The sequence below is a fragment of the Haliotis cracherodii genome, unplaced genomic scaffold, assembly GCF_022045235.1.
Source record: "Haliotis cracherodii isolate W230 unplaced genomic scaffold, xgHalCrac1.p SCAF_10, whole genome shotgun sequence".
NCBI classification, from domain to species: domain Eukaryota; kingdom Metazoa; phylum Mollusca; class Gastropoda; order Lepetellida; family Haliotidae; genus Haliotis; species Haliotis cracherodii.
This window is the reverse complement of record NW_027266265.1, coordinates 45,341,320-45,353,849: the sequence shown is the minus strand read 5'-3', so window position 1 is coordinate 45,353,849 and position 12,530 is coordinate 45,341,320. Positions and strand designations below refer to the sequence as shown.

The window sequence follows — 12,530 nt, the reverse complement described above, 5'->3', positions numbered from 1 at the left end:
TCAGCGACCCGATTTCCAGGCGTCTTAACTTTAATTTTCATTGCAGTTTAAATGTTTTATCTAACACGTCAACAAAGGTCGGCAACCTTTTTGGGAAACTGTCTTCATGTGAGGACTTCTTTGGCTTGGGTAATATTTACACCGATCACGAACAACACTGAACCGCTCTGAACTATCAGTTCCTGAACTATTTCAAACATGTTGTATTGACAACCATTGCTGTTCACTAAATATTACAGTCGCTAACGGCGAACAGCAAATAATTATAGTCGACATTCTTTCCATAAATTTAGTGGACAGTTACAAATCTTTACCGAATCATTCCAAGTCTATATAGCCAAAAGGTACGAGTGTTAGCTTGCTAGGATGGACCAAGTTTGGTCCCCTTACTTGGAAATATTTGTTAAGACCGTGTATGTTGTATCTCTGGAATTTCGTGAATAATATGATGGGATTTTGTATGTGTGTTGTTTAACGCCGCACTCGGCAATATTCCAGCTGTATGACGATGGTCTGTAAATAATCGAGTCTGGACCAGACAATCCAGTGATTGATATCAGCGAGCCTGACCACCCGATCCCGTTAGTCGCCTCTTACGACAAGCATGGGTTGCTGAAGGCCTATTCTACCCCGGATCTTCACGGATCAATGTGATGGGAGTCTATTCCCAGCAACATCTTTACCCTTGCTTCGTTTGATTGCAACTTGCAAAATTGTGGTTGGCCTGTGTTACAAACGTTAGTGTGTTAAAACGGATTATTGTTAATGCACGTGTAGAGAGTGGCACGTTGAAATTTCGGATAGCGAAATATGTTTTATTACATGTCAAGATGTATTCGTTACAAAAACACCCGAAAGTGTCTTGTCAGAGCAACTGCTGATACACGGTTTTACCCTTTCAAGGATTGTGATCGCCTCCGTAGTCTAGTGGTAGAGCGGAAGGTCGGAGGTTCGAACCCGGCCGCATCATACCAAAATACCTGAACAGATTGTGCTTGTTGTTACCCAGCCTTGAGTGTTCGGCTCGGAGTCAGTATACTGTGTCTAAGTGGGGCATTCGTGTGAAACTGCGGCATGGTAGCTCTGTTGGTTAGCACTATAATATCGGCAGAAGTCCGGACTAGTACAAGCACACACACACACACACGTGCATGTACGTCGCTATAAGTGCAAAACCCCATTTCACCTCACCTCACCAACTTACAAGCATTAAACACATACAAAATTTAAGATTTTGAAAAAGAAAGCAAGGTCTAACCTTGTGTGTAACCATTTATTTTATATGATAATATATGGTCAATATTTCTCGTCAAAATGTCATTACACGTCATATCAAATAATTACAAGGTTCCTTTCCTGTCCTTTATTAAGTTGCTACTTTGACTGGGAATCCTGTAATCATTGAATTGGGAAAATATTGGAGAATCCTATTCTTTTCATTAATTCGTTAAATCGTGAGATAACAAACGGTAATTGCCATACACTTTCTATGTCTCCTAACAGACAAATAAAAATATAAACCCAATAGATTATCTTTGTATATAGTGTGATGCTTGCATGTTATTATTGAACCCAGGAAGATCCGGTTTTGAATAGGTCTTCAGCAACTAGGCGACTAACGGGATCGAGTGGTCTTGCTGACTTGGCTCATGCGTGTCATCGTGGCATCTGTATGTCAGTCTCAGTTGCTTAGATCGATGCTCGTGGTGTCAATCACTGGATTGTCTGGTACAGTGTTATAGATGTGCAGGTTTTGTGACTGCACAGGTATTTGCCAGGAATTCAAAAGTTTGCCGGCCTGAGATAATGAACAAATGTCCTTTATTGAATCCACCACTTCATAAGGTCGCAACCTTGAACAACCAACCTCTGCCTTCTTGGCAGTCGTTTCATAATAATCGAAGTACGTGGAAGTCAGGTCACAGAGTACACTGATAACAATGGCAACCGATTAGGTGTGAAGTGTCAGTATGTTAACGTGATGTTACTCACAGGACCGGCCCGTGAAGATCCGGGGTAGAATAGGTCTTCAGCAACCCATGCTTGCCATAAAAGGCGACTAAGCTTGTCGTAAAAGGCGACAAACGGGATCGGGTGGTCAGGCTCGCTGATTTGGTTCATGCATGTCATCGATCCCAATTGCGTGGAGAATTAGATACTTTGGCCTATTCTGACCTTGAATCTACACTGGCGTTTCCCATTTCTATTACTTAAAAAAGCCTCATCAAAATGTGAAACCCAAGATTTCAGACACATACCGCCAGATGACCAACATTGCTTAAAAACGGAGGATAATTTCTGTCAGAGTTCATGGCCAAACGATCGCCTGGCCATCAGATGCGTTGAATTGCATGAGTTTTGTTTCTTTGTTGTTTAACGCTGCACTCGGCAATATTTCAGCTATATGACGGTGGTCTGTAATATAATCGAGTCTGGAACAGACAATCCAGTGATTGATAACATGAGCATCAATCCACGCAATTCGGATACGACGACATGCATCAACTAAGTAAGCGACGACCCGATCCCGTTAGTCGCCTCTTACGGCAAGCATGGGTTGCTGAAGACCTGTTCTACCCCGGGTCTTCATGGGTCACATTTCTTGGTACCAACCTCATATCTAACCATGCCAACTGGCCTACAGCTAATTTCAGATGGTTGGTTTATGTAAATATATATTTCTTTGAGAGAAACCAACAGTATTTAGATTTGGTTCAAAGTAAAAACAAATCAGGTGAAAGGTTCTGACACAGCTTTTATTCACAATTGCCTGTACACAGTTGAGGGCTGCTAATGATAAAATGTTCCGTTAGTTAAATGAGGGGCCTGAGAAGGAAAACTGTACCACGGCTAGGGATAAAATGACAGGTTAGACACAAGCAATGTTCTCTAACACTGTTAGGGTTAAAATGTTCTCTTAAATAGACACCTGACTGTAAGAACCTTACCACAGTTTGTGTAGAAACATCACAGACGATAATCTGGTAACACTGTTAGGAATAAAAGGTTTATGACAAAGAATGATAAACACTCAGTGTAGCCATACATGACATGGTTAAAATGATACCAGGCCTGGTGGACATGCCTGATGAATTCAGTCACGACAAACATTTCCATAGATGCGGATTGGTGAATACTTTTGCCCTCAAGATTCAGGAACTTATCCTTCTGTACTAGAAATAAGTACACTTTGAAGCTCAAGATTTATTAGGATTCCTGCATCAACATTTAGTTGAATAACAGTTCCTAAGGCGAAACCTTGTCACTGATTTTCTTTCTGAATTTCTCAACACCTGCTCTGAGATATTCCCTATCACAGACTATGGAAAGTCTAACCTACTCGACCCCTTCATAACACCCAACCCATGATACTCACAGTATTAGCTGTACAATTATGCATTGAAGGTGTTGTAAGTCCTGACCGAATCAACTTGCAACCTTACATCAGGGTTGAATGGATCCCCGGCCTTGTGTTTTATGGAAGTTCTGAACGAAGTACATCCACCATTGTCAGGGTCTGTGGTAGGTACTAAATGTATGTTAATCCTCTGCAACAGGGTCATCCTGAAGGCCTGAATCAACTTGACAACCCACAATACTGATACAATGTTGAGAATTGATTAACCACCACAAACCTCTGTAACATGGATTTAGAATTAACCAAATTCATCGACTGAGCTGATGTTGCAGAGAAGATCAGAACTGACTACATCCATCCAAACAGTAGGTCAGAACTAACTACATCCATTCCGACATAGGAGTGTGGAAGTTCAGAACTAACTACAACCATTGATTAAGCAGAATTGTACAGTAGGTCAGAACCTACAACAACGTCCTCCCATCAGCCATGCTTGCAGGAAACAGTCCCAATCCCATTGTTTGGCACATAAATAATCGCCTAGCTCCTCTGCCCAACATCCATTGCGGTCCACATGCTGCCTTACTTAACTCTTCTATAACTCATGCATGAGCATAGCCAGTGCTGGGCTGCAGAATACATACAGGTCTATATACACAGGTCAATGTACATAACATGTGGGACTTCACCCATAACAGCAACACACAGAAGTCAATGATCTTTGTACAACAATGTAACATTATACATAAGGTTTAAGACAATTACTTATTATCATATACTGAAACAATTTTGTTTCTTATTATGATTAAAATACTAGACCAGCTAATGGCAGGTTTTAGACACTTATCAAGCAGAACTGCTTATCCATCATGTAAGTTTTGCCCAAGATTAATAGCCCTTTATCCCACCTCATTGGTCCTCTTGCCCTGAGCACAAGTCCCTGAAGCTTATGAACCTTTATCAGCCTTTAAGAAGCTACCTTAGACTAAAACAACTGAATCCCCAGAATAAGTCCCAGATATATTTTTATTTAACACATACCAATGACTATGCATTGTTCCACTGGATAACCATTAGCAAGGATTGACTGCCAACAGACGAATAAGACCAGAACAACTATTAGTCAGATTGTCTTTTGAATATATTTGTTTATAAATGAAACTACTTTTCTCTTGCTAGAAGCATCATATACATATTCATCTACTCTGTAACAAACAATCCATTTGCCATGGCATTAACACTTAACAGAATGTTTTTCTCCACTAGCCAAAGGTCTTTGTTGCAAATTTGTGCATTACAAAGGATCATTACAAACGCATGTCGTCTTAATAATTTCAGGGAAAAAAGAGGCAGAGATTCTGACAAAGAAATATTCGAATTGCTGTGTAATCATTCTTTTGGGGGATCTGGGACATTGCTTTCATGCAATTTTCTACCAGCTCAAACTGTATCACCATCATGTTTATGCCGATTTGTAAACCATAAATGATGATGATGATGTATGCATATAAGTAATACAAATTCTTAACCAAAATATTCTCATTTGGTTCGTAAGAGCAACAACTTTGATAGATGGCTACTTTACATACAAGGTACAAAATATAGGAAAACTAAACTTGGTGATCTACGAGTACCGGTAAGTATGAGAAATGCAAGGTGACATGATTCTCTTACAACCTTGCTTACCTCCAATAAACCTACATGTGGATACGAGTTCAAAGATAATCTACACAATGCCTTAAGGACCTCCTTTGATGGTAATCAGTCTAACATTTTCATGTTCCAAGCATTAGTTCAATTCACATAGAATCAAGGATAAGTAAGTGTAATCATCAAAATAACACATGGTTACAATAATATTACAGTGTAAAGTACACAAGACATGCAACAGAACACTGTAGAGGGATTACAGTGACCCTGATAAGTGTGTTACAGCTGTCATATGTGACAGCCTCAAAATGCTAATACAGCAATGCCCCTCATATGACACATTATATTTATCTGTATTATTCTGGGAAAACTGACTTTTGAACATAAAATGAATCTTATGAGTTATGAAATGATTACACAAATCTACCAAAATAAATAAAGAGTACATTGTTTCTACAATGATTGTAATGACATGTGACAAGGGAGACAACCCTACACATACAATGACACCATTGTAGTCTATGTAAACTATGTACATGCACTTAACCATAGTTTTCATAGTAACCCTGGCAACACAATAACCATGGTGAAACACAGATCTACAGCATCTACAAGCCTCAACGCCAGCATTGAGGTTACACAGAACATTTACACAACTTCACAAATATCACTTTCTTATAGAGATAGGAAGCATCAGCTCTAACACCAATGCAACAAAGTGGCTAACGTACTCCACAATGGAAGGACAAATTGATATCGAGAAATAAGGTTGCTATAGTTGTTGCAACCAGTCTGAAAAGAACACCTGGAGTTCAACTATGAACAGAAGGTGAACATTCAAATAGCTTAATATTCACAGGACACGTGAAAGATGTAGGATGTTATGGACACTTGTCCCAGTCACCTAAAGCTAACAGAATCAAGTCAGTTCAGAATACTGTAAATTTGGACCAGTTGGCACCTTTAGTTGTGATGTGAATTATGTTTCTAATTGTTTTTATGGGCCCAATTGTTTATGAGTGTGTCGAGAGGAAGCTGATGAAGTCTTAAGTGTGGGGCTGGTTACAATAAACACTACAATTAAAGTGATGACATTACAGATCCACAGACAGTGATTGTGATAAAGTATGACTGACTACAAAGTTACAAATGTGTAAACCTAACACAACCTGTATCATTGTGTATATAAAGATTAATATATGTGCATGCGCATACTGATCTTACCAAACGAATCGAGTGTGAGAATTCTTGTATTTCCAGAGCAAGAGTGAGGGCAATACACAAATTCTTACACAAGTTCATAAAATCAGTGTGGCACACATGTGAGTGTAATAATTTCTTTGTTACCCATTACTTGAGCTCCCTCTTAGAAAAATGCACTGATCACGAGTGCCGACATAGTTAACCACAATTGTTGAATGACGTCAACAATCTTCAGGTATGACGTCTCTGGTGTGGCATCATTTTGACCTTACGTCACAATATGATTTGAATGATGTCAACAATGCCGTCTGGGAGACGTAAACAATACAGTGGTGTGCATGAAGCGATATTTGCACTAGTGCACATACAACTTTTATGAACTGAGTTATTTCTAAACCTAAGGGTAATAAATAGTCATTACACTTCAATGTCTAAGTCGAAGAGCTGTTCATTTATGTGATGTTTCCATGAAAACCATCACGAATAAATTACCTTCTACATACATGGATCATACATGCCAAGTCATGTCATGTTCATTAGCAGGACAACCCAAATGCAGGTCAATACAAACCCTGCAGCATAGTCATGTTGAAAGCTATGAAACAGGTCCAGCTGTTCTCTACAATACCGTAATGACCCCCTGAGCTTATAAAATGCTTCTGTTAAGAGTACAACCCTTAACGAAAGAGCCACACACATACAGATTGTGTTATGTACTAGTAGTATGACTACATAGCTCTTGAAGATAACAGTATTGTAAGTAGACAGAAAAACTAGTCTGTAATCCGATTATGTTACTATTGTTTCAACTCTTTAAGAGTGAGTGGGTATGGTTTTACGCCGCTTTTAGCAATATTCCAGCAATATCACGGCAGGGGACACCAGAAATGGGCTTCACACACAACTCTTTAAGAAAGAGGGTGAGAGCATTTGATAAGAAGTAAAACAGTTGGCAGGTAGCAACAACTGGTTCTCATGCTACTGGCAACACAAAATCTTTTACTGACTCTGCAAGATACGTTATGACACAAAGCACCTGTTTGTCAAGAAGCTATTCATACACACATAATTCACAGAAACTGCAACTAGATGCTACCTGACAAACAAAGTTCAATGTAATAATGTGACAAGGGAAACAAGAGCCTGACATACTCTTTGTGTGTCAAGATACAAACTGGGGAAGACTTCACACCACATACACCACACACAGCACTACTCCAACAAGTCAATATATTAGTTGTCATCACCTCTATATACATATTAAACAAGATCTACAAGTGGTTAGTATCTAGCGGGTGGTATTAGAAGAGGGAAAGCATGTATCTTCATTCTTCAAGGTTTGTCCCAATGATGGCAGTGACTGGAAATAAGTTCATAATGTCCTTGAAAGTCATATATGACTAGACAATGGTTCTTTATGGTTCCATCATGTCCGTTTTAGTGCTAGTTGTACTAATATGTAGGATTAATAATGAGGAAAGGGTCATATGAATACATCAATGACATAAAAAGACGACTACCAGTAAATCTTACCATTAGAGAAACTTCAGTGAGTTACACACAGAGAGAATTTTTACTTCAAATGGTGAAACCTCATGAACTCATAGACTTTGAGACATGGCAAACACATCAACTTAGCCACGGTTCTAACTGAAAGCTGATGTTACCCCAAAGTGCTGATTGGGAGCTGCTGGGACGGTGTTTGACTTAATGAGGTTTCATTGTACATAGTAAATCCTTTCCTTTGGAAGAAAGGACCATAAGTCGACTTGTTTCAATAATTCTTGTTACTTGTAACAAGTTATTACAACTACACTGTCTCATCTTACATTCCGTAACTGCAGAGGAGGGAACAGCATGCTGTACAACCTGGGGAGAATACAGGACTAGTTGTACACAACAGGAGAGCTCAGGTTACAGTGGGACAAATTGTGTGATGGTCAACTGAAGGCAGGATTCAGCGAATTATGCATGCAACACGGATAGGGTTAGGCTAGACTGCACATAACACTGTGTCCCATCAATGCAATCTCAGATAAAATTGCAGACTAAGGATGTAACAAGCCACACTTGAAAGACGACTCTTAAAAAGATCAGTATCAAAATATATATTGTTTCTTGGGACATTGACACCTGTGATGTAATAAATTTTAGAACCATGAATTTGACACTGAAGTAACAGTTACCAAGCCAAAGGAGACTGAGAATTGACTCAAAAGAAATATTTTAGATACATTGAGAATAAATAAAAATACACTTTCATACTGTACAAATGTAGAAAGAGTGAGTGAGTTGGATTTAACGCCGCCCTGAACAATCTTCCAGTTATATCACAGCGTGTCAGCTTGATGTGCCCAAGAGACACACCTCTGCACAGCAAATTGCGTCGCCTTAGACGGCTGGGCTAAACATAGAAGGGAATAATCCTTGAATGAGAATACACAGTGTCTTACAGTTATGGATTTCTTGTGATACTATATATAACAATCACGGCTAAGTATCCTGGCGACTTGCTACAACCCCAGACAGTGTTTCTGATACAGGACTGCACTGATGACCCACAGACTGCCCAGACACATCTTAATGCCCTTCCTACACAATACTATAGTTACAGAGACTATCACATTGGCATTGGCACCTGCACGTTGACTGACTGCATCAACACACCCAGACATACATGAAAGACACAATACATTAGCAATAGAACCTGTCCACACCATCCCTCTAGAAAGCAGCCTAAGATATGCTCAGATATAGCATTCTGTAGATTAATTTACTGAGGCTACACATTTACTTCTTGGTTGGGTGGACAATCTCTATCGCCATGTACAATTGTAGTTTGACTTGTACAAGTTGCCCTATATATGGGAACAGGACGTATGTTCAGGTCAAATACCTCTTGCAATGAAATAAAATGCTGTAAAATTGTCTAGTCATAAAACAGAGTTAAAACAACCAGTCAGTCTATTATGGCCCAAACCCATGTTAAAAGTTCAGTGTATAATTATGAGTATATTGCAATATCTGGACATAAAAGTAGCACTTTGAAAGAGCTTTGGACATGTTGGGGGGTGACAAAGGATGAGCTAGAGAATCTTATCTGACTCCCGATCAAAACACACTTTAACACACAGACAAACATTTAATAAAACATTTGGCTTTCATCAAAATTTAAAACACTGTTGGTTAGCTCGGATCCCCAAATGATAACATGGTACATGAAAAAAGAAAGGACACAGTTTGTACAAGAGGTGCAGTTAAGACATTACTTTGGGAAGATTAAGATATCAAAGCCAGAATTGTTGATGTAATAGAACAGAATGAGGACACAAAACGCCAATTAAACATGTTGCAAACAAATCAAAATTTCTCCCATATTATCAACTTGAGTAGTAGATACACCATCATTTGACATCCTGCTACAATTACTTATATCAAGACCAACTCATGGTAGGCTCACTCATGCGCTCTGTCGTATTCTCTTGTGAATATGTCAGGTCTTGCATTTCTGCAAACGTATTAACTATACATTACATACAAAATGTACATTCTCTTTGCCACAAAAAATCTTAACATATACTATCTACGTAACAAGAAACTTCAAACTACGGAACAACATTTTGACTCCACTTTCATCACAGATAGTTGTTGAGCCCCTCCTGGCTTACAGTAGCTTGGCGGAACACCGTTGCTGTTGATGTCAGTTGTGATCTTGGAGCGTGCTCGGTGACCTTTACGCTGCATCAGAACACAATCTGACGAACATACTGATGACCTATCTCCAAGGTCATGGTCAGTGTACTCTGAGAGCTCACTGAACTGAAGGGACTTGGCTTCGACATATAGCTCAGAGTCTGTGCGCCCTATGTATTGTATTGGAGTATTACCTATCGTCCACTGGGCCGTTGATGAGGCAGATGTTGCACAATTCCCGTTGCCAACACTCCCTACACTAGACATAGATGACAGAGAGTTCACACTTAGCTGACTCAACTTCTTGGTCAGTGCTTTCAGATTCAGTTCAGCCCCATTGCTGGTATTTGCTTGATTCTGCTTGGAACCCTGGCTACCCTGACCTTTTGAGCCTTGGTTGCCAGAGTTGTCCTTCTTCCCTGAATCTTTGCGGTTACCCCCCTGAGATCCTCTAGATGACCCCCCTCCTCCACTGAAGTGTGCCCCTCCTCCCATGTTTCCCCCATGTCCACCTGGCCCATCGGTATCACTAGAATGGTCACTGCTGTCACGGCGATGTACAAACTTGTGCTTCAATTTATCCTTGCGTGACCTACCCTCGGTATCATCAGTATCACTGGCATCTGAACTGCTACAGCTTGTACCTCGTTGACCAGCTCCACGGCGTTTCTTCCGCTGCTCATACTTACGCAGGATTTCAGGTGACGCCATGCTGCTGACGAATGTGCGGGGTGAGTGTAACTTCTGGGGGACAAAGTCCTCTTCTTCATCAGATTCATTTTCCTCAAAAATCTGATTCAGGAGTTGTGGAGAGCTGTTGACGGACTTCAATGGCCATCGGGTTGCACCGAGTTCTTTTCCTGTTGAAGCTGTCTGCTGCACAGATGGTTGCTTTGTCACAGTCAACTGTGGCACCACCTGCAAGGATGTTGTCTGTTGTAGTGACATCGACTGGGATGTGGTCTGCCCTGACATGGCCAGCATTGATGAGCTCTGCTGGCAACGTGACACTGAGACCATACTCTCGAGACTATTACAGGACGCGATGGGCTTCATCATCCCTGGCTCCTCCACATCCATGTCCGAGCCATCTTCTTGTGAATCCTGGGACTCCTCCTTGATTAGGCTGCACTTCCTCACCCTGTAGTGCTTCTCAGGGCTTGCTGCATTATGCTTGGGGGATGCAGATGGGGAGGGATGGGTGCCAGGCGGAGACACCAGTGACTGCACATAAGTTGGCTTCAATGCATCCCTCTGATCAGATGGCTCTGTTTGTACTCTGAAAATAACATTGAAGAATGTCAAATCTTGTCACGAAATACCAATACCAAAACTTTTCCTAAAACACATACCAGAAATGAACAGAACTGCAAAGTGAATACAAACTGAATGACATCTTGTTTGAAATAATTTAGCATGGGAACCAAAATTAAGTGTCTTTGTTTTCTTACAGTTGGGACAATGTTAAACCTGTGTTTCATTTCTGATACTGAAAACAATAAAACTCAAATATATGGGAACCAGTGACCATGGTGACTCAAAACAATGTTTCATGTTTCTTTTTGCAAAACAAAGTATTTGGGAACTGTGCTAACGTATCATGCTGGGGGTTAGAAGATACAAAAGTGCCATAATTCCACTTCCAAAAGCAGTCCTTCGTGCATTGTTGGGAGACATGCAAGCTTTCAGTTGGCATAATGCAAGCAACGTGGGAGAACTCAATGTGAAAATCATGTACATAGAATAATCTGAAATGTCATGAAAATGTTAGAAACAAAGATTATAAAGAAATAACAACAAATCTATATATCATGCAAGTAACACAATACATAGTGTAAATATTAGCTACTGTATACACAAAGCGATCACAATATCTTCTCTTCGGATTGAGAATGTGCTCAACTGGTGACCCATTGCAGTAATCAGTTAGTTGTCCATTGTCCCAACATCTAAATGCTGGGACAAAAGGCCCATCAATCCTTCGAGATGCTGTACCGATGAAGGGGATTACAACAAAAAGGCAAAATTTATAATGAACTATGTATAATAAATATTACATAGCACTTGTGCATCTATCTCAGCAATGATATCTGACATCATCTTCACTGGTGGTCTATTTGTTTTGGCACAAACTTAATACACTCAAGCTGCCAACAAATTTGAGAATGCAATCACATCTGGCAACCCTTACTTCTGATGAAGTTCTCAAGAATAAATCGGGTTTAAACTAACTACAGAGTTTGCTGATGGTCTTTGTGATCAACAGAAAGAATGATTTTCATAAATAACAGTTGAGACATAATATTAAATTTAAATAGATATAAATGATTCAAGCAAAAACCTTTATGAAATTAAGTCACACTGACAGGAACTTCCCATCCAAACAGACACACCCTGCATCCCCTAACCACCCACAAGGCCATCCCATCAATAAACCAAACACCCCTGCCAATCAATAGACACATGCCCATGCCAGACCAGACACAAGTTGATCTCACACGCTCACTCACACACTCCCACAATCTCACACATCCACCCCATCAAAACATCCAACACACCCCTACCACATCAACACCTACATGCCCTTCCCACCAAATTACCCCTACCCTATTCAAGCACTTGTGTC

At 40.1% G+C, this 12,530-nt stretch overlaps 1 protein-coding gene across 1 annotated transcript in view; it reads right to left on the bottom strand.

Annotated features, from left to right (window-relative positions):
* Positions 1–2,737: 2,737 nt before the first annotated feature.
* LOC139454425 (SNF-related serine/threonine-protein kinase-like) overlaps positions 2,738–12,530 on the bottom strand; it is a 38,183-nt gene continuing 28,390 nt past the window's right edge. Inside the window, exon 6 of the mRNA XM_071236124.1 lies at positions 2,738–11,183. Within this exon, the coding sequence (XP_071092225.1) occupies positions 9,812–11,183 (1,372 nt within the window). The 3' untranslated portion in view covers positions 2,738–9,811. The remainder of the gene's footprint in view (positions 11,184–12,530) is intronic.